At 34.8% G+C, this 23,304-nt stretch overlaps 1 protein-coding gene across 3 annotated transcripts in view; it reads right to left on the reverse strand.

Annotated features, from left to right (window-relative positions):
- Nucleotides 1-23,304, reverse strand: part of HCN1 (hyperpolarization activated cyclic nucleotide gated potassium channel 1) — a 479,788-nt gene that overhangs the window by 106,645 nt on the left and 349,839 nt on the right. For all 3 annotated transcript variants that reach the window (XM_071208085.1, XM_058308804.1, XM_071208086.1), the window contains one exon: nucleotides 18,059-18,205. In XM_071208085.1, coding sequence (XP_071064186.1) covers nucleotides 18,059-18,205 — 147 coding nt within the window. The remainder of the gene's footprint in view (nucleotides 1-18,058; nucleotides 18,206-23,304) is intronic.

Here is a 23,304-nt window from a genome sequence, read left to right on the forward strand (position 1 = left end):
AGAGCTAATTCTTATGAGATACAGAAAATGAAACATATCTCCTGCTTCCTTTAACAAATGGGCCTTGACTCTTGAATGTATAAAGAAGAGAGATGGCACCTCCTGACTGAGCCATAATATATATTAATGGCTTTTCTAGATTAGGGTTTTACTCCAAGGATTTAACATGGCCTAGTAAGCCTTCCACTTTCCAAATACAGCCAGCCTTCACACACTAAATGCTCTATTGTTTCAACAGTTTCCATGTTACATTTCCAAGGGAAAAAATTCCAGTATGGTCTCATCAGTGATTGCAAAGCACAGCTAGCCTGTATGATTCAGCGAAGCAGGAAGCCTCAGTAGCTAATGTGGGATTCATAGGTCAAATAGGTATAAAATACACATGTAAAAACTTTTATAAGAGAGAGGAGAGGGAAAGGCAGGAAGGAGAGAGAAGAGATAAAGGTTTAAGCTGAGTTGACTAGAGTGATAGTGAAGCCATTACATGAATAAATAAATTCAAAGGAGATATTTGGTCACATGGAGAAGGGATAATTTGCTTTAATATTGAGAGGAAAGCATCTTGGGCATTAGGGTGACAAGATCAGGACACAATGGACATGGACCTGGAGATCAAGACTAGAGATAAGAATTTTACAGACTAAGGTTTGAAACCCTAAAAAGAAACAATGTGACACAGGGACAGATTGGAGAAAATGTGTTACGAAAGAACAAGGAAAAGGTGTGGTAGTCTGGATCTTTGTCATTACAATAATCCAAATTATCTACTCCACTCCCCTGTAGGTTTTCAGGATTCAGTGGAAGTGAAGAGAAATCCAAACTTAAAATAAATTTACTTAATTGAACAAAAGGATGGTACCTGAGAAGTTTGAAAAAGAGATGTTTATAAATTATTTTTAAATGACTTAATATAATTTTATAGATATGGGAAATAAGTATTCTACAGGATTTTTAAAAACTGAACACTCAATTGTCATTTTCGTATAGAGTCTTTAGGAAAATTATATAAAATTTTATCTTTCTACCACAATCTGAAATTAAGAGGTGCTTGTTACCCAGCAAGAACTGGGAGGGAAATAATACATTTATGTGTGTATAATGACTTATGATTTATAGAGATTTTTTACACATATTTAATCCTCACAAAATATAAGACTGGCATTATTATCTTCATCTCACAGAATAAGATGGGGCAGTCAGGGAAATTCCAATAGTGGAACAAACAACAACTTCTTTCCAATTGCTTATACAGTTTTTTTAAGAATAAAGTTTTATTTTGGAATAATTTTAGATATATAAAAAAGTTGTAAAAACATTATAAAGCATTCCCATATACCCTTCATCCAGTTTCTTCAAATGTTATCATCTTACATTACCATGGTACATTTTCCAACTTAAAAAGTTAATATTGCTGCATTACTATTAACTAAAGTCCAGGCTTTATTTGGATTTGATTGGTTTTCAACTGACTTTCTTTTTCTGTTACAGGATCCAATCCATGTTACCACACTGCATTTAGTATATATAGATTTTTGATAAAAGTGATTAAGTACTGGGGTTTACGTAGTGTTGAATTTGCTCAAACATAAGAAAGGGAATTGCAGATAAATCCGAACAGTTTGTTGTACCAGTAAAGCTTAATTTCGTATGAAAAATGAAACTGAACCAAATAAACTCACTGGCTTGATCATTATATATTTTTTCACATTACTTAAAAGAATAAAAAATGCAGGATTGGATCAAATAGAAACTATGCTTGAAATAATTACCAAGAATTTGAAACAGGAAAAATTGTAACATGCCTTTTTTTTTAGTTACATTGAAATGTGCTGTAGAAGAAAATAGTTATTATGGTTACAATACATTATAGATTATGCTGTTAAAATAAAATATGTCACTTTCATAATGGTATTCCCAGTCCTGCTAATGTGTCACTTTTATAATGTTTATTCATTCCAAAATACACCTACATGTATTTTCTCCCTCAATTTAAAGTAGTTGATGTTTGGGGGAACTTTATCTTCCTCAAAATAATGTGCTGCTCTATACTGTGATCATTTCTAATATCTAGATTTTACTATGAAACCTTTCTCATATTAATTTTAAATTTTATTTTATCCACCATTATATCTTTTTCTTAAATCCTATGACCATTCCCTTAATTTTCTTGACTAGCATTATTTCTATTATAGATTTAATTTTAGATTTATGTCAAATATTTCTACTTTTCTTCCTTGGTTTTGAGATGTTCTTATTAAATTCTTTGGATTTTCCTGCTTATGATCTTTGCACTGAACAAAATATCACTGGCTCAGTTATATCAACTAAAGTATAGGAATCACATTAGGAGATCACAAAATTTAAATATATTGATATCAGTATTAAGAATTCCTAGGGCAATAATCATTATAACAATAATATTATTGAACATTTATTTCACACTGGTTTCTTTGCTAATCACTTTACTTATTGTAAAGCATGATAATTTTTAAAATGCACACAATACTTGAGAACACTAGGCTAGGATTATCTGTATAAAATAAATTTAGTTTTCTTTATATACAATCTTAAATGACCTTTACAGGTGTATAAATCTTGTACATAGAAAAGATCCCTGTGACAAAGGAAATATTTTTAAAATTTCAAGTTTAAGTACTCACTCTGATTGTTTTAGAGGTATTATATAGTATTTTTTATTTCCTTTTAGATATTAAGATTTGACTTTCAAATGATAGACACAGATTGAATCAACACCCTGTGTCCAACTCAGGAGCTCAGATCTCTTTCTAATGTTATTAGTTTTGTTTTTTTTTTGTTTTTTTGTTTTTTAAAGATTTATTTATTTTTTTAATTCCTCCCCCTCCCCTGGTTGTCTGTTCTTGGTGTCTATTTGCTGCGTCTTGTTTCTTTGTCCGCTTCTGTTGTCGTCAGCCGCATGGGAAGTGTGGGCGGCGCCATTCCTGGGCAGGCTGCTCTTTCATTTCACGCTGGGCGGCTTTCCTCACGGGCCCACTCCTTGCGCGTGGGGCTCCCCCACGCGGGGGACACCCTTGCGTGGCACGGCACTCCTTGCGCGCATCAGCACTGCACGTGGGCCAGCTCCACACGGGTCAAGGAGGCCCGGGGTTTGAACCGCGGACCTCCCATATGGTAGACGGACGCCCTAACCACTGGGCCAAAGTCCGTTTCCCAGTTCACCGTAACTTTTGAATCCACATGTTACATTGTTGATATGCTTGTCTATCTCAACACACCTGCACAAACTGCCCCTAAGTGATCTATTTGATGGTTGAAAAGGTAACCAATCCCATTTGCTCCAACACCTGGTGTGCTGCTCCACATAGAGTGGATGCTGAGAAATCACCACTATTATCACCAATACCACCCATTGTCATCATCGTTATTTCTGGGTTAACACATGTTATCATACTCTATATTCTGCTGAGGCAAGCTTCAAAATCAAATAACAAAATGAAGTATCTTAATCATTTGCATAATTTTACCACACAAAGTTCCAGCTACATAAATCAATTTTGGGGGTATTTTAAACAATAGAAAAATGGTTTGTGTAAGCTGGACAAGTATACCACATCCACTCTCCTTTATAGTTCTAATTAAAACTTCTAGAAGACAGGTCTACTTATTTTGGATTTACAGTTAGCTTAGTGTAGAGCCTGGATGTAAACTAAGTTTTACCAGATGAAGGCATCTCCTTGTAATCTTAATTAAATTAGTGAATGTAATTTACTATACCTAATTGTTTGTAATAAGCAGAGTTGCACTTAAGTTTGGTTTCCAATTTTCTTAATTATTTTAGTTTTAGTTCAATCATTTACTTTTTTGCAAAAGATCATATAATAATCTTCATGTTATTATAGGTATGGGGAAAAAGATATGGTTTCCCCAATAGAAAAAAATAGATTAATAAGTATTGTCACAACAAATATAAGTTTCTATTATAGCTGTGTTTGCACATATTTAAAACTATAACTTAAATGGTTGTAAAAAGAAAAGTTCTTTTTATCTCCAGTTTATTTTTTCTCTCTCGGACTAAAAAGAAGCTGAGCTAGGGCTAGATTTAGAAATGCAGGTGTCTGCTTTTGCTCACCCTGTTTTCTTTACCTGAAATGCCACCTTGTCCCCTCTTTGTCTGAATTCCACATGTACTAAAGATTTAGTGCAAGCTCATTTCTCTGAGGCCTTCCAAGTTCACTCAGGCCATGGTAAAAAAATTCTCTTCTCAACAATTTTAGTATGCATATCTATATTCCTCTAGTGATTAACTCTAACTTCCTATATCTCTTGTGTTTTAGGAGTGGATTTTTACTTTTTTGGGGGAAAGTTTTTTGTTTGCTGTTTTTTTCCCATATTTGTACATCTTATCACTATAAAAATATATTTAACATTTTAAGACTGGATACCACATCTTAATATCCTTACATATAATTCCTAGATCAATGTCTGGCACACAGTAAGCAATCAATAAATGGTTTTTGTATATTTGTTTTGTAGAATGTTAAAATTCATGTAAAAATCTCAAGACTAAAATAAAAAAGGTCAAATTTCTTTTCCTGATAAAGCAACTATGTTCAGACAACTCAAGGAGTTTCTCCAGGTTTTCTCTACTGTGCCTGTTAAATGAGTATCTGGTAATTTATAAGATTCCTGTATCGATTGACAATACTATGATTCTAGCCTGCTTTGGTCATTCTAAACTAAACACATTTTTCAAAAGGTATTTCAAAAATCAGCAAGGATATACTTTAAAAAAAGAGTCAGAATCATACTAAATAAATATGCATGCAAATTATGCTTTCTTACATAACAGCCTATTAGACAAATTAAAGGTCAGAAGGACAGGATTATACCCTCAGCCTGATCCATGTTCTGTGAAAATGAAATATACTGACGTTCTATATTCTACTGGGATACATGATCTGTACCTATTTTCAGCCACTGGCTCTTCACAATCCATTGTTTAAAAATAGATCAGTTCTGAACTTTGAAGACAGGACTCAGACTGGCATTAACCTCTTTCTCAACTGTTAAGTTTGCCATTTGCTCTAATCAAATCAGTATAAATCTGATCATGCTAAAAATAGACTTTCTTACTTTACACATTCCAACCTGGCTCTTTAAGCAGGGGTATAGTTCACTGAAAGTTTCTAATTAGCTTTTATTTTTAAATATTCTAACTGCATTTACATATCCATTATGAATGCAAACAACAGTCTCATAATCCTAACATTTCAATACCAAGTTTTGATGCTATAATATTGTCTCCATACAGCTGGCTGTTAAAATGAAGGTAGAAATTATTAGCAGATTTGCTGAATAAATTCCAGAAGAATGGGACATACAATAAGGTTGGGCTTACAATCTTTATACTGGCATAAGGTCCTCTGAATAACTCGCATAGGATTTAACATGCACAATCATATTGCTTATTTAAATGACTATTTCTCACTAAACTGGATACCATGAGGGCTGAGGCTATAACCTATTTTTCAGTGAATAAAATCATGTCAAGAATTAAATTTTACTGTGTGTTTACCAGGTGCCAGGGACTTTTCTAAATTTTAATATTTTCTGCTTATTTAATCTTTAAAACAATCGTATGGGTTAGATATTATTATCATCATCCACATTTAAAGATAAGAAAGGTAATGTGCATACAAGTTAGGAAAATAGTCCAAAGCCATACATAGAGGAAAAAGTGGAGCTGGATTTAAAAGGAACCTAGTAGGACATGGCCCACTCTGATATTACACAATATTGCCCTCCAGTATTAATTTCTCATTCATACTTGTTATATAACTGAAAGAATACATATAACTATCAACGGCACAGAGAAAATCATACAAAGCATGTACATTATTCCAAACAATGAAACTGAAAATTTCTGAGCAGGCTGGGGGAAACCAGAGTATATTATAAGTGTATGGAAAGAGAACAACTGATTGACTGTCCACCTACCATATAGAGGGTCCAGGGTTCGATCCCAGGGTCTCCTGACCCATGTGGTGAGCTGGCCCACGTGCAGTGCTGCTGTGCACAAGGAGTGCCTGTGTAGGGGAGCCCTACACACAAGGAGTGCACCCTACAAGGAGAGCCACCCATGCAAAAAAAAAAAAAAAAAGTGCAGCCTGCCCAGGAGTGGCACCGTGCACATGGACAGCTGATGCAGCAAGATGACACAACAATAAAAAAGAGATGCAGTTTCCCAGTGCTGCCTGATAATACAAGTGGATGCAGAACACACAGCGAATAGACACAGAGCAGACAACGGGGGGGAGGGAGAGAAATGAATTTTAAAAATTTAAATAAAAATAAATTAAAAAAAAAAAAAAGAAAGAAATAGGACAAAGAGGAGGAGTAACCAGGGAAAGCCAGGCCAGGCCTCAATTTGAAAGTCCAACTTTGCAGACATAATTTTGACTACAGACAGTCACAGAATAACTAGAGAATGAAGATTGTAGATAATGAAAACTTGTGAAATAATAGCTATAGCCTAAAATGCCGAGATTCTGGGTACCATTTTAAGGGTCTCTCTAAAAAGAAAAGCAGCTGTTACTTTGCGTTCTGGCTTTGGGTATTTCAACCCACAGTGAAATGTGGATAGCAGTCTTTTAAGAAGATGACTTTACAATCACTTCCTGGAACGCTGACAATTCTAGTGTAACCACTGCACAGGTCATATTTCCTATGCCAAGGATGAACAATAAATGATCTTTTCTGCCCTATGAGTCTTCTAAACCCTGAAGTGGTTCACAACTTAGGTTTTGACAAAGAAACCAGCAACACTTGCTTTATGAGCTATTGACAATATTCTAGGCCAACCTTGCATAGCAATATAAGAAAAAAATATAAAATTTTAAAATCTATTAAATGACTGTTCTTGGGTTATAATAGGTGGAGAGAATAATACATACCTTCTATGATGATACTTTATTGAAATATTATCCTTCTGGGCTAACTCTGCACTAAATTACTAACACATAAACCTGGAGAAAGTTAAAAGAGAAAATAAAAACCTCATGCAGAGCAGGACTCTCTGACTTACAGTGCATCCACAAAAACAAAATCACAAAGGAATTTATATATGCTATCATCCTGACTTTCAGAAAAATGGAGGATTAGAGAAGTGGAGGGGTCACTTTTCTCCCAGAAAAAATAGCTAGAGGACAGGTGGTGACTGTCTAAAGGTCTGCTCTGGGACTCAGGATACCAGGGAAAGGCAAGATATGACCAAGAAAAGAGAGGGGTGAAGGGAAGGAGTCTTAGCTGGCTGAAAAATCCAGTGAGTGGAGCTGTAAATGCAGCAGTGGGCACCCATCTCCCCACCTACGGAATAAATAGCAGTCTGTGGTGGGTAACAGCTATGGACTGCAGACTGAGGGGATTGCAGGGGTCCTCTCTCCCCAAAAAAGGGGAAAGTGAGAGACACAACCTTCAGTAAATCTAGATTTTGTCCAGTAACTTGATCTGCTGCATTGGAGGGGTCAAACACTTCTAGGCTGGGTGAGGCCACAACGTTATTTGTACTGAGAGCCTGCAGGGAGCTAAAGATAATTTGCCCTCTCCAACACCCTACCTACTGCCCTGGAATGGTTGCTAGGAGGCAGAGGGAGGCAGGGTGCTGCTGGCCAAGGTAGGAGAACAGCTTCTGAGAATGTTTGTGAGGCTTGGACAGCCTTGATGGCATTGCTTCTGCACCACACAATGCAGAGTTACACTGAATGCATTCCCCCTAGCACCTGGGGTCTGAGAGGAGAAGTCTGACAAAGAGTGCCTTCTTCTAGCCAAACCAAAAAAGTACATGAAAAGGGAAAAGTAACAATAAGAAGCATGCAGTTGCCTTTACTACCACCCTCTCCAAGCTTCCATGGAAATTGGCCTCTACCCCTTTACTGGACTCTTAGCCCTGGTTTAAGCAAACATGGGAAATTCTAAATATCTAGAATGAGTTGAACCAAGAGTCAAAGAACAATGGTAGCACATAGCTACTTAATAATAATTCCCTAAGCAAGAAAAAACCTGAACATCAGAGTAAACTTAGCATTAGATGCCTAGACATCAGCAAAAAAACAACAAGCCATACTAAGATAAAAGAAGATATGACTCAGGCAAAGGAATAAATTAAAACTCCATATGAGACATATCACTTGAAACACTTAATCAATGAGGTTCATACAAATCTCCTAAATCAAATCATACTGTTGAAGGACAGAATGGCAAAAAAAATTAAAGACATTAAGAAGACACTGGGGGAAGCGGACTTGGCCCAATCGGTAGGGCATCTGACTAGCACATGGGAGGTCCATGGTTCAAACCCCGGGCCTCCTTGACCTGTGTGGAGATGTCCCATGCACAGTGCTAATGCATGTAAGGAGTGCCATGCCATGCAGGTGTGTCCCCGCATAGGGGAGCCCCATGTGCAAGGAGTGCGCCCCGTAAGGAGAGGCGCCTAGCATGAAAGAAAGTGCAGCCTGCCCAAAAATGGTGCCACACACACAGAGAGATGACACAACAAGATGACACAACAAAAAGAAACAGATTCCTGGTTCCGCTGATAAGGATAGAAGCAGTCACAGAAGAATACACAGTGAATGGACAAAGAGAGCAGACAACTGGGGGCAGGGGGTGGATTAATAAATAAATAAATAAATAAGTCTTAAAAAAAAAAAAGAAGACGACACTGGGTGAGCCCAAATAAAAATTAGAAAGCTTGGGTAGAAAAATAACAGAGGTTATGGGAATGAAAGACACAATAAGTGAGATTTAAAATATAATGGAGGCATACATTAGATCTGAAATCATGGAAGAAAGAATCAGTGATGTAGGGGAAACAACAACTGAAACTGAAAAGAGAGAAGAACAGATAGAGAAAAGAATGGGAAAAAAATTGAGTAGGGGCTTAGAGAAAGGAATTATAACATGAAGCACATCAACATACATCTTATGGGAATTGCAGAGGAAGACAAAAAGAAAATAGGGGGAGAAAGAGTATTTGGAGAAAAAAATGGCCAAAAATTTCCCAACTTTCATGAAAGACATTAATACACATGTCCAGGAAGCACAGCATACTTCAATTAGAATAAATCCAAATACACTACTGTAAGACACAAAATAATTAGAATGTCAAATGCCAAAGACAAAGAGAAAATTCTGAAAGCAACAAGGGAAAAGCAAAACATCATATACAATGGACATTCAATAAGACTTAGTTCAGATTTCTCTTGCCATGGAGGTGAAAACATAGTGGTACAGTATAACCTATTGGAGATTTGGACCTAAAGAGTATCAGGAATGAAAGAAAGTAAGAGAGAGTGAAACAAAGAAAGAAAGAAAAAGAGAGCTGGGATCAGGAGGTCTGTGAGTAGTCACTCCTCAGACAACTTTATTTTCCACATGTGGCATTATATATACTCAAACTATCGAGATACCAAGCAGTGTAACTACCCATTAACAAGACTTGTAAATTAAAGAACTTATCTCAAAGTACAAAGATTTAGTATTCCTTTCAAACTACAAAGTGTTTATTTGTATTTCTCCCTACCCAGGACAACTCTGTCCTGCTGACTGGAAAGGCTTAATTGCTGCATTCCTATGTTAAAAGCATAGCCATGGAAGCAGCACGTCTCCCTTTGTGAGACCACCATACCTCAGTTTCCAACAATAACCAATGTACTAAAAGAGAAAAACTTCCAGCCAAGAACTTATCCAACAAAACTGTCCTTCAAATATGACAGTGCATTTAAAACATTCAAAGATAAACAGGATCTAAGAGAGTTCATAAACAAGAATCCAGCTCTGCAGGAAACACTAAAGGGAGTTCTGAAACCAGAAAAGAAAAGAGAAGAGAGACAGGCTTGGAGGAGAGTGTAGAAGTGAAGACTCTCAGAAAGGGTAACCAAAAAGGTAAAAAGATGGACAAAAATAAGTCATAACATGACAGGACAACTAACAAGGAGATGATGATAGATAATGCCCATCCCAAGGAACAGTGTCTGCAACTGCAAGCAAGATCGTGCCATTCATCTGCCCCATGGGATCTAAGCCCCTTCTTAGTTAGAAACAGTATGCATCACATCCCCAAATCCTCAAGATTGGAGAATGAATAACGGACTAAAATAGAGTTATTCTTATTCTATTACAGACTTATTATTTTAACAATGGAAAAACGTTTATCATTGATATAAAGGCAGTGGCCCCCAGAAGTTCTGATGGGAAGGAGGGGAGGAATAGGTGTAACATGGGGGTATTTTGGGGACATTGGAATTATCCTGTATGACATTGCCATGATGGATACAGGTCATTATGCATTTTGTCATAACCTACAAATTTGTGTGGGACAGAATGTAAAATAAAATGCAAACTATAATCCACAGTTAGTAGCAGTGCTTCAATATGCATTCACCAATTGTAACAAATATACCACACTAATGAAAGCTGTTGTTAATGAGGGAAATTGTGGGGGTAGGGGGTGGGATATGTGGGAATGTCCTATATTTTTTGTTTAATATTTATGTAATCTAAAGCTTCTTTAAAAATAAAAAATAATGAAAAGAAAGCCAAAGGATAAAATGGCTTAAATAAGTAATGCACTTACAGAAATAACATTGAATGTTAATGGATTAAACTCCCCAATCAAAAGACATAGACTGACAGAATGGATAAGAAAACATAAGCTATCCATATGCTTTCTGCAGGAGACTCAGCTTAGACCCATGGATGCAAATACACTGAAAGTGAAAGGATGGAGAAAAATATTTCATGTAAATGTTAACGAAACGAGAGTACGAGTATCTCTACTAGTGTCAGACAAAACAGACTTTAAATGCTAAAAAGTGATGAGAAATGCAGAAAACCTCTCTTTTAAGAAGAGGGACGATTTTAACAAAAGGGCAAATAACTGACAGATATTTTTCTAACGAAGAAATACAAATGATGAAAAACATGTGAAAAAGTGTTCAACATCTCTGGCTATTAGGGAAATGCAAATCAAAGCTATAATGAGATATCATGTATATATTGTATGATTTGCTATTATGAACTAAACATAATAGGCAAACTCATGGAGTTAATAGCTAGAATATAAGTCACCAGAGAATAGAATGTGGTTAGAGTATGGAAAGCTGAACCCTGATTTGTGCAGAGTTGGTAAAAAGTTGCTTGTAAATATTAATATTCAGAAATGAATAGAATTGGTTAAAACACATTATAGGATTTGTAATTAGTAGCACTAACATATTGGTATGATAATGGTTTGTTCTTTTGTTGTTTTTGTTTTTCTTTTTTGTTTCCATAATGAATATATTCTAATATTTATTGAAGCAATGAATGTGCAACTCGATGATCATACCAAATGCCACTGATTGCATACTTTAGATAAATTATATGGTTTATGAACAAAGAAATAATAATAGGCTGGGGTTAGGGAAAAATATACCACATGTAAGATATGGACGATTGTTAGTAGGAATACTTTGATAATGCTTTTTCATAATTTGTTACAAATGTTTCACAACAATGCAAGGTATTTGTAGTACATTGATGCATGATGTTATTCATGTCTGTTTTTAAGTTCACAACTTTTACTATACACTTATTGTTTATGTATGTTCATGTAAAATGATATACTTCAATAATTTTTTTAATGGAAAAAAATGCTACTATCTTTTTTAATGTTAGAAGGGACATTGACACTGATTTGATCAGCACTGATACTACGAAAATTCAGTGGAGAGAACATTTCATAGTTCTAAGCATCAGGTTTTTTTAATCCATAAAACACCACTGTTTATGCAACAAAATGCTCTTTACAGTTTTAAGAATCAATCATTCTTTAAGATGATTTGCAAAGTACAGGAGCCTTATTTTATATGCATTCATTTTATTTATTAAATGCCTACTATCTGAAGCCTGAACTTATGGTAGATATCAAGAAAGACAAATTGTAATCATATATGACTTTGCATTTTTCCCATAACCCTCCAGTTCTTTCCCCTTTCAGTTAGCATTTCATTTCTTAAAAGTTACACAGCAAGCCTTGAGAAATTACTGTTTGTGAGCATGTGACTGATAAGTAAAACTTATATGCTTAGACCTCTTTCCTGGAAACTCTAAGAATAAGCTATTCTGTGAACTGCTTGACCACCTTCCTATCAATCGGAAGATGTAACTTTAGCCTTTCTGACCACACATTGCAAATGCTTGTTTTAGTTACTGTGATAGTATAATTTCTGTCCTACTGGGAAACACTGTGAATGTCCGGTCCTTGATTATCTCTCCTGAGCATTGCACTGTTTAATCATGCTCTTCTTCACATGCCCTCCCCTGCTGCACGTAGATGTGTAGTATAAAAAATTCCTCGTTTGTGGCAAGTGCGGACTTGAAGCTCAGAAGCACCATGCTCTCTGCCTGCTGCCACAGAAAGGACCAGACCAGAGGTTATGACCAGATTCGGATTCACTGAGTGAAGAGCTTCTCCACACAAGCCCACTATTAAATGTTCTTTTGGTTGCCAAACTGGGCTTGTCCAAGTCTTCCTTTGGTCTGACATATCCCTCTCAGGTTAGTGGGAAACTGTTTGCCTTTTTGGAGCCTAAATTCTTATAGCAGAGAAAGCAATGAATGAACACATATTAAAGAAAAACAAGATAATATGGTGACAAAAAATATAGGGTGGTTAGATGGAAATGACTGAGGGGACTAATTTGGATGAGTTTCTCATGGAAGGCTCCTTTGAGCAGGTAACATTTGCATTAGAGATTTGAGAGATAATAATGAACCAGCAAATAGTTAAAGGGTTTCATCAATTTGTCTCCAACATATGAAAAAGATAAACCTAATTTCTGCCACAGCAATGAAAACAGAAAATACTTCCAATAAAGTCAGTTTTGTTTTTGAAATATCTACTATTTGATTAATTTGCATATACCTAGTATTAGAAATTTAGTAAAAGCTTTCAAACTTCACCAAATGAAATTTTTACTGCCATTTTACATCTTAGGGATTCTTCACATTAAAAAGTATTCAAACATTTTGAGAAGGTTAGATTATATAGTGGAAAAAATGTAATGCAGACTGAATTGATTGTGACTATAGAATAAATCTAGATTCTTTACTATTGTATTTTCTTTTTTTCTCTATTTTTAAGCAATAGGTCTTTTGTACAAATTTTTGAGTCTGAATGCCTCACATCCCCTTTACTTTAGAAAGTTCCTAAATTCCAGGCATGGATTAGCAGAAATCACTGTTTTTAAGTATACATTAGCATCTGAAATTATGCAAACTACTTGCATAAAAATAAGCCTTCCTGATACATAATACAATGAGCATTTGAAGTTAAAACTGATGTTATCATGTAAGATTATTGTTAACTCAAAATTGAATACATGGTTAGTAAGTTTAGTAATCATGTGTGGTATATATATATGTAGGTACAATGCACATTTTATTTTTTTTACATTTTGACAGGTTATCATCAAGACATTCATTGTCTCAAAAGAGACAATAAACTGATAAAGGATTCAGTCCAGGAATAGAGAAAGGGTGGTGAGGGAAAATATTTGAAGATGACACCTGCTAAAGGGTGTTTAATGAAGAGCAGAAGGTAAGATGAGTGAAAAGAATTGAGATAGAGGGGGCTGCATGAAGAAAGGCAGAGGCAATCAACAGTATTTTGTAAGGAAATTAACAGTAATTCCCTATTAATGAAGCATGAATGTGTAAGAAATGAAGATAGAGATAGGCCTTGGCGGCTTTTGTGTGTCACGTCAAGGATCTTGGACTTTTTAGAGCAGGGTTGGGAAATCATAGCTAGGTTATAAGATGAGAATGACATAGTCAAGTTTGTGTTTTAGATAAATAAATATGATAGCCAAGTGATGGAATGAATTTGAGCCATTTGAGATTGAAGGCAAGGAGAAAAGTTGTGAGTGCATGTTAAAAGTTGAAGTAAAATATACTGAGAACTTAAAATGCAACATTTGAAAATACAGGGAGAAAAGTTGGTCATAATTTAGTGACTGTGTGGTTGTAAACTAGGAGATATGTCTATAGATGGTTTTAAGGGGATAAACATAAAATGTGAATTTTTTTCCAGTGAAAATCAATGTAATTCAGAAAAGATCAGTGTTCAAGAGAAAGTATATATTAAAAATATATAATAAAAAAATTTTGTAGCCATGCTATGGCCTGTTCTACCCTACCTCTGAACCCCTTTGGGTCTTTGAAATCCTACCCTGGCTCCAGTGCCCTGGGCCTCTGCCTTTTAGTGAGGAGGATTTGGATTTAAAACAACTTTTGTGGTCCAATAAAGAGACAAAGCAAGCCATATTAACAGATGATTTTTTAAGCAAAGGATGCATTGTTTCCCTTTTTAAAATCACACCAAAAAAGTTTTAATTATGTTTCTTAAGGGTTTATACATTCTAATGTGCTTAAGGACTGTGATGGTTAATTTTATGTGTCAACTTGGCCAGGCCATGGTTCCCAGTTGTTTGGTCAAACATTAGTCTAGATGTTACAGGTAAGGTATTTTGTACATGTGATTAACACTTCCAATTAGTTGACTTTAAGGAAAGGAAATAGCCTTGATAATGTGTGCGGTCCTCTTTTCAAACAGTTGATAACCTTAAGAAAAAAACCTCACCCTACTGGGAAAGAAAAATTTCAAAATCTCAGCAGAGCTGCATCACCTACTCTGCAATTCATTGGACTCGCCCAGGTCAACTAACAAAAGGATGATGATGCATAACACCTCATCTCAAAAAATAGAGTGTATCTATAACTGCGAGCAAGATAGGTCCACCCATCTGCCCTGTGGGATCTCAGTCCCCTCTCAGTTAGAAACAGAATGGGCATCACCATCCCCAAATTCTCAAGATTGAGGAATGAACAGCAGAAGTGGGGAATGCAACTGCGGACTAGAGTAAAATTATTATTATTTTAGCAATGGAAGAACTTTCAACATTGATATAAAGTCAGTGGCCACCAGAGGTAGTGAGGGGAGGGAAAGGGAAGAATAGGTATAGCATGGGGTATTTTGGGGACTTTGGAATTGTCCTGCATGACATTGCAATGACAGATACATGCCATTGTACATTTTGTCAAACCCTAAGAAACTGTGTGGTGCAAAGTGTAAACTATAATGCAAACTATAGACCTTGGTTATTAGCAATGCTTCAATATGTGTTCATCAATTGTAACAAATGTACCACACTAATGAAAGATACTGTTAATGGGGAAAAGTGTGGGAGGAGGAGAGGGGAGGGTATATGAGAATCCTCCTATATTTTCAATGTAACATTTATGTCATCTAAAGCTTCTTACCAAAAATAGTAATAATAATAAAAAGATTGTAGTGTCAAATCCTGCCCAATAGATTTTGTACTCAGGAATACAGCATCAGCACTTGCCTTAGTTTCCAGCATGTGTGCCCAACAGATTTTAGACTTTCCATCCTTCTTAATCATGTGAGCCAATTTCTTACAATAAATCTCTTTATATATACATATATATATACATACACAACATTATATTGGACCTGTTCTACAAGAACTTATAGGGAAAACAGGCTGATCAATAGCAGATATTTAGCCCCTTTCACTAATATGGTTTTACAAAAAAATAAAAATAAATTTTAGTTGACAAAGAAATTTAGGAATGGCTATAAATGTCAAATGGAATGGAAATATTTGTTTAACTAATATACACTAAATGTACTATGAATTTCTGAAAAGTTGTTTAAAAAGTATAAATGGTTTTTGCTGTTAAGGAACTTTCAAAACAAAAGGGGAGAATACAAATATGAAAAAAAAAGTGATAACATAAAGCAGAAGGGATAGTAGCACAAAAGAATTATGGACTAAGGGCAATGGGGTCAGAGAAAGATACCGGAACCAGCCCAGCAGATCAAAAAAAGGAAAATTAAAGAGATAAATTTGAACTAGATTTTGCCAACAAGTGAGAGACATTTCTGGAAAATATATTCATGTTAACAGTGATGCAAGGGTGAGAAATTTAATTGATTTTTGTAAAACAGCCAGTTGTATAGCTTTGGCTGTAGTTCCCATAGAGACACGTAGGACAGCAGGGAAGGATAGCTGGAATGCAGGATAGGTCACAGCACAGAGGGCTGGAAAAGAAGCCTAAGGAGTGTATATTTAATTTCATTTGAAATGGAAAGACTGAATTTCTGAGCAGAGAAATAACCAGTTCATGTAGAGAAAAAAAGGTTAATCTGGTAGCACTGTTTTAAATGGTAGGTATCGAAAACAGATCAAGGCTGGAAGGCAAACTAAGGGGATTGTGCAAATTGTCCATGTGAAAGGATTAGGTTAGGGTGATGGCAATGATATGGAAAACGAGGATATGGGGTTTAACTAAAGAGAATTGATAGCATTTGGTGATTGACTGGATGTACAGAACTGAGAAATAAATGAAGTTTTACATTCCAAATGACTAGGGAGAATGAGTAAAAAATTAAGAGAGATTTCAAAGGATAAATAGTTTAGTGATGAAAGATACTGCAATTACGTAGCTTATTAAATATATTGGCCAAAAAGAAGACCCTGAAAGAATTGCCCCATAAGCAACTGGCTGGATATATCAACATTAGAATTTATAAAAGAGATTAGAGTCTGATACATTAAAATCATGGCAAGATAAGAAATTACTATGGGATATCATGCAGCTTATAAGAAAACAGAGCTAATGGCAGGTACTTAGAACATAAATTTACATAATGGAAATGTGAGATGGAGCAAATAAAATAGTGAACACAGGAAGAGGCAGAATGGAAAGCCACTGGCTTAGTAATGGTTCAGTGTTTAAAAAAAGTCCAAAGAAGATAGTCAGGATGTGTGCTTTGTGGGTATTAAAAAGTACCACCACCAGCTCAAAGATGAAGGATTGATGATGAAGGTCATTGATAACTTACAAGGAATCAATTTTGGTAAGAAAGTAGAAATCAAACCACATTATAGAGGTAAAAAAATGATTTTATAGCACACCTTCGAGAAGACTGGTAGTAAAGAAAGGAAAGATAGCAGAGAAGCAGAAGGAATATAAAGAGTCAAGAGAAGGTTCTTTTGGTTTATGGGTGACCTGAGCATTCCAGTAGGGAGTAGGAAGACTGCTAGGGAGGGACGGAAAGAAGATTCAAGGTAAAGAGTTGATTACTGATGTTGCAAAGACTTTGATGTAATAGGAGGAAATGAATTTAATTGCTCATAGCAGGTTAGAAGGTAAGTAACCATAAAGAGAATTCTTGAAGCAGAGATCAGAAAAACTGAAGGAACACATGTTGAATGGTTCAAATTTCAGCATAATAGGGATTATGAAAATAGCCTGAAAACTGGATTAGCATCTCAGTTAATGTTTGAGACATATATATCATAAGAATATAATGGAGTCCTTAAGAAAAAAATTGCATAGGTGCTAATAATCCATAGAAATATAAAAAATTTAAAGTATGAATTTGTGGAGTTCATTTTCAACAAATTTTTGTACCTTTACTTGATAACATCAGTTAGAATGAGAATAAGGGAAGGAAAAATGAGAAGTCACCAGGCTAGGAACTACAGAGGATCAGGGAAGCAAGAGATTTTAGACTGCAAGAACTTTGTCTAAATGACTCAGACATTTAGAGGGTATAATCTGTGATTAGAATTGAAGACATGGTCAGGTAAAAGGAAGAAGGAAGAAAAATCAAAAAGAAGATAAAGAAAAGGTTCAGGAAGCATGAGGGAGTGGAAGATTGGGAAGATATGAACAATGGGGCGAAAAAGATGATTTTTGAGAAATAGGGATATAGAAATTAGGATAGTTTTGAGAAACATAATTAGAAGATCAATTTCCAAGACATATGCATTTTTTTAACAATTAAAGGTTTAACAGTGGGAGAAAGGGAGAATAACGGCAAAAGAAAAGATGTCTTAACACTTTTGGTTTTTCTTTTGTGCAGTGTCATAATATGGATTTGAGGATTTCCCATGAAAAAACAGTAACAATGATTGGGTCCATGGAGACTAAAGACTACAAATCTTACCTCTCTCAGAGGATCATTGAGTTCATTGAGAATATTTTCCTCATCAAAGATTTTGCCTTGGTATCTGTGTTCATAGTAATCATGGATCTTTTGACGCATATCAGCTGGTAATTTATGGAATGACATGTATTGTTCCACTTGCTTATACTGTAAGGAAATGAAAAAGGACATTAGAAATGTTAGGCTATGTGAGAAACCACAAAGTTATTTTGTTGTGCTATATTCAATAACATTTGAATCCTCAGTAACAAAAAAGCAAATTCTTTAAGGAAGAACTAATTACACTTAACACTTACAGTGTCAAGTACTGTATACTTAGGTAAACATTTCTAGGAACAACCTGAAATGTATGTAAAGGTGCGTAAAAGGAGCACAGAGTGAACATAAGGTTTTGGTGCCCCCCCAAAAAAAAGTCAATGATGGAGCCAGAAATAAAATGTGAAGGTATTTTTTATGTGTGTATTTTTTTGGTTGCATTCTAAAAGAAGGAAACATAAAAGTGAATTTTGACTCTTCACTTGAAGAAAGAATTCCAAGAAACTTAGTAAGAGAAGAAACTTCGGGTAGTACAAAAGATTTCATTTTAGACCTTGTAACAAAAGATCAGAACCTAATTATATTTTGAATCTAAAGGCAAAAAGCTTGAAGGTTGGTTGTAACAGACCTAGATATTCAAGCAAAAAATACATTTTGTAAAGTATCTAGAGCTAAAAGAGTATTCTAGACTTACAATTTAGGATTTAGGAGAAAATCATGGTGAGACCAGATCCATATAATTTTATACCCGAAAGTTAACTTATACGTAGAAGTTCATTTTAAATTGGTAATACTAAAAACTGATTGCCTTAGGTGTGAATTGCTTGTTAGTAAAAGGTTTTAAGACATAAGCCAGAATTGATTCCATTGATGTATCTGCCTTTTACTATTTATACACACATGCACACATATATACTTTTTATTATTTAATTTTTTATTATTGAAAATATCAAATATATATAAAATTAGAACAGCATAATTAACTTCCATGCACTGATCAGACAGCATCACACAAAAATACTTGCATAATCAGGAAATCATTTCAAAACTGCACACATCCTTTTTTAAAAATTTCGTTATTGGTTTGTGTTGTGGTTTTGTTTTGTTTTTGTTTTTGTTTTGCCTAATGGATTGTTTCTTTATTGTGGCAACATATACACAATATAGAAATTCCCATTTTAACCACTTACAAGCTTAAAATTCAATCTTACTAATTACATTCACAATGTTGTTCTATCATTATCACTATCCATTACCAAAACTTTTCTATCACCCTAAACAGCAACTCTGTACCCATTGTCATCAACATCTTATTTCCTCTTCCTAACCCTGCCCCTGGTTATCTGTATTCTAGTTTTTAACTCTATGAATTTGCATAATCTGTTTAATACATATTGTTGAGATCATACAACATTTGCACTTTTGTGTTTGGCTTATTTCTTTCCAGATGAAGTCTTCAAGGTTCATCTATGTAGTAGCATGTATCAGAGCGTCATTCTTTTTAATGACTGAATAATATTTCATTATATATATATACACAAGATTTTATTTATTTTTTGATGGACACTTGGGTTGCTTCCACCTTTGCACAATTGTAAATAATGCTGCTATCAACATTGGGGTGCAAATATCTGTTCAAGTCCCTGTTTTCAGTTCTTCAGGTATATACTTAGAAGTGAGATTGCCAGGTCATATGATAATTCTCAACTTTCTGAGAAACCACCAAACTCTTTTCCACAGCAGCTACACAATTTTACTATTATATGAACAATTTATAGTTTTCCTATACAAAAAATTTTAAAAATATATTCTTGGTAGTTAAATAGGAGCATGGATATTACTGAGAGCTTATTAGAAGAGCATAATCTCATGCGATACTCCAGACCTACTGACTCAGTCCAAATCATAAAAATATTATCAGTTGATATGTATGTACACTAAAGTTTGAGAAGTATTGCCTAGGTATTTCTTTAGCAAGTGATCTTGAGACCACACTTTTTCTTTTTTTAATTAATTTGATCTAATTGCTTCATTGTACAGATGATGAAATTGAGTTCAAATTAAAAAGTAGGTAATAAACTAGATAAAGATACTGGAATAAGGAATAAGATATTTTCCTTAAAATAGGATACATTTTTATACTATATATGGAAAACATTTATCAAATCTTTCCTTAATAACAGAGCTCTGATTAGAATATCTAGGTGTCCTTCACTCCTTTACATATTTATTGTAATTATAATTGGTAATTGATAGCAGCCATAGCTAACATAAAGAGCAACATATTGTAACTAGTAATTGATAATAGCCATAACTAATGAAAAACAACCATAATAATTATTATTTAGACAATTCTTTCTGGAGATTAGTACCCTCACAGAAATACTACTTTGTCATGAATTTGCTTAAATTGGTCATCAGACTGTCTCTGAAAGCTCAGAACTGGAATGCCTGCCCGGCATCAATGCTTTGGCAGCTCATTTTTAGAGACCTTGGATCTGACTGACTGGCCCTTGCTGCAGCTGGCCATAAGAAACAAGCTTTAGTGGCCTTTACTATAAAACCACTTTGTAGGATAAAGTTGGTTAACAGTTGGATTGGGAAAGTTCTATCTTTATATCTGGAGATATTGATATGTTTAATTTTTATTCTTGCCCAAGATAAGGGCAGTGGGATTTACAATGTTCTTTTAGGGTCTGACACTCCCCTCCCAAATCCTCAAGATAAGTTTTTGTACTGATAATTTGCCTAAAACTTTGACAAGTCTGGCTTGACAACTTAAACAGCCACTCAGAACTTTGTTGGTAAGCTCTCACAAAGCCAAGATTCCCTGCCAAAATCTTGGCAGTTCAAGCCAAAACCTCAGCAGGATCTAGGTACACAAAGATTGGGTCTCTGGGGGGCTCATGCTGTGGAAAATATCTGGGAATTCTGCCATGTTTGACTGCATTCTCTTTCCCTTGCTGCATTGTATCCTTTAGCTGTAAGTAAAAATCTCACATCAATATAGTCTATGGAGTCTGGTGAGACTTGTCAAATATCCGAACTGAGGAAAACAATAAATTGCTTAAGACAACATGACTATCACAGTTGTTTTTTTTTCCTTTTTTTTTCTTACAACAAGTGAAATACTATTCACTGAGCTATATTGCACAAGTCATTTTACATATATGAAATTCAATCTCTCTAAGTCCTTTGAGTCCACACTTTCTTATTTGTCCTCATCCAAGTCATTTAACCCCTCTAGTCTCTAGTGTCTTTATCTTCAGTAAGAGGGTGTTAGACTGAATTATCTTCCTTGTTCTTCCAGAAATAACGTTCTAATAATATTCTATGAACATTTCTTATCATTTTCACATAATGAGATAGATCTGATTATTAAGCCTATACCACTTATTTAACCATTCATTGACTCACAGCAATTACTGAGCATACAAATACTCATTAAATGATTGCTGTATGCCAGTGGTTTTCAAAACATGTTTGCCAAACTACCCCCATCACCTGGAAACTTGTTAGAAATGCACATTTCCAATCTCAACCCAAAACCTAATGAATTAAAAATTCTGGCTGCTAGACTCAGCAATCTGCATTTCAACAGCCCCTCCACACACTAAAGTTTCAGAACCACTGCTATATACCAAGTTCTATGTTATCTTTGGACATAGGAAGCAAGTCTGGGTGAGAGGCAGGGAGAGAAAATAAATTCAGTTTTTGACAGGTTAATCTTAAGCCTGTGGCACATCTTAATGCTCATCTGTAGGTAAAACACTCAGAAGAAATGTGTACATCGTCAATGACTAAGGGATCACTAAGGGAGGATGTTCAAATTAAAGGAAAAGAGATGCAAACTGAAACCTCCATTTTTAAAGGCAGCTGGGTTATGGCGATTGATCAAGTTAAGAGTATTGATATTAGTCAGCAAGATGTGGATAAAGAACTAGAGAATCCAAAGGAGGGTAAACTTTCAAGTGTCGTAACTGTAAAAAGGATTATATTCTAAGAAAACTGGTATTAGAAAGTGGCTCATGAATTTGGAAATTAGGTAATAATGTTTGTTGGAAGACAACATATTAAAAACAAACTTTTTCCTTTTGTCTATATGTCCATATTTGCCTCACACTTAACACAAAATTTGTAAGAATAAATGAAAATATACATGTGATTTTAAGAAATAAAATAAACTACTCTTTGAAGATGATACCTAGTGGTAGTTGGACAATGAAATAAACCAGGTGTTGAAAGTCATGAATAAACTGGCCACAACAAAGAATGATATAATGGAAAAAATTGCCTTAATGAAGAAACAAAATGAAGTTTCTATTAATTGCAGTAATATACCACATACAAAAGATAACTAGGTACATTTAACTTCAGTGATGAATAGAATTTTGAAAGGAAAATATGAAATTCAATTCTTTCTTAAACAGATAAAAAATTCATTCCATCAGATCTAAGGTGTATATAAAACAATTAACATTTTAGTGGTGTCATATTTTTGTTTTTAAAACTTGCTTTGAAATATAAAAAATTATAAAAGTAATACATGTACTTGGTTTTAACAAAATGATATCTAACAAGAATATTTGTAATGTATGGCAAAAGTCCAATCTCAAACTCAGTCTCACTCTTCCCTTGCCATCAATTTTTAAAGCTGTTTTGGCCATATCACTAAGCCATATGCTTCTGTTTCTATTTCTTTTCATTCATTGACTTCTTTTCCTAAAAAGGTGGTTGGTCACTTACAGTCACCCAAATCTTATGCTCTTTTGCGTGTTACAGTATGTAACTAGTCGTAGTTCTACCTTTAGTGTCCTTCGTAAATTTACCCAATATATTTGCATCTTTATTTCTTATTCAGAGAATGCTAGATACTGTCCTGGATGAACATAGCAAAGTACCTCTTTCACTTCCCATTTCTAAATTTTTTTTCATCTCTACTTTTATAATGTACTGTAAAAATGCAGTATCATTTCATACCTATATTTAAGCCCTCCAAACTTAAAGTTGGGTCTAAAGCAGATCACTTAACTTTGGCAATGTAAATGCCAAAATCACAGTGCCAATATTCTTTTGTTTCCTGAACTTTTTAGTCACCTTTATTTCCTGTACTGTTAGCTTTTTATTTTAGTTTCATTTTTTTCTATCCTCCCTTTCTACCAGCTCTACCTTAGGACTGTTTTTTTTCCCCCCAGAGATCTTCCTGTAAG

Source organism: Dasypus novemcinctus, chromosome 2 (assembly GCF_030445035.2).
Source record: "Dasypus novemcinctus isolate mDasNov1 chromosome 2, mDasNov1.1.hap2, whole genome shotgun sequence".
Classification (NCBI taxonomy): Eukaryota; Metazoa; Chordata; class Mammalia; order Cingulata; family Dasypodidae; genus Dasypus; species Dasypus novemcinctus.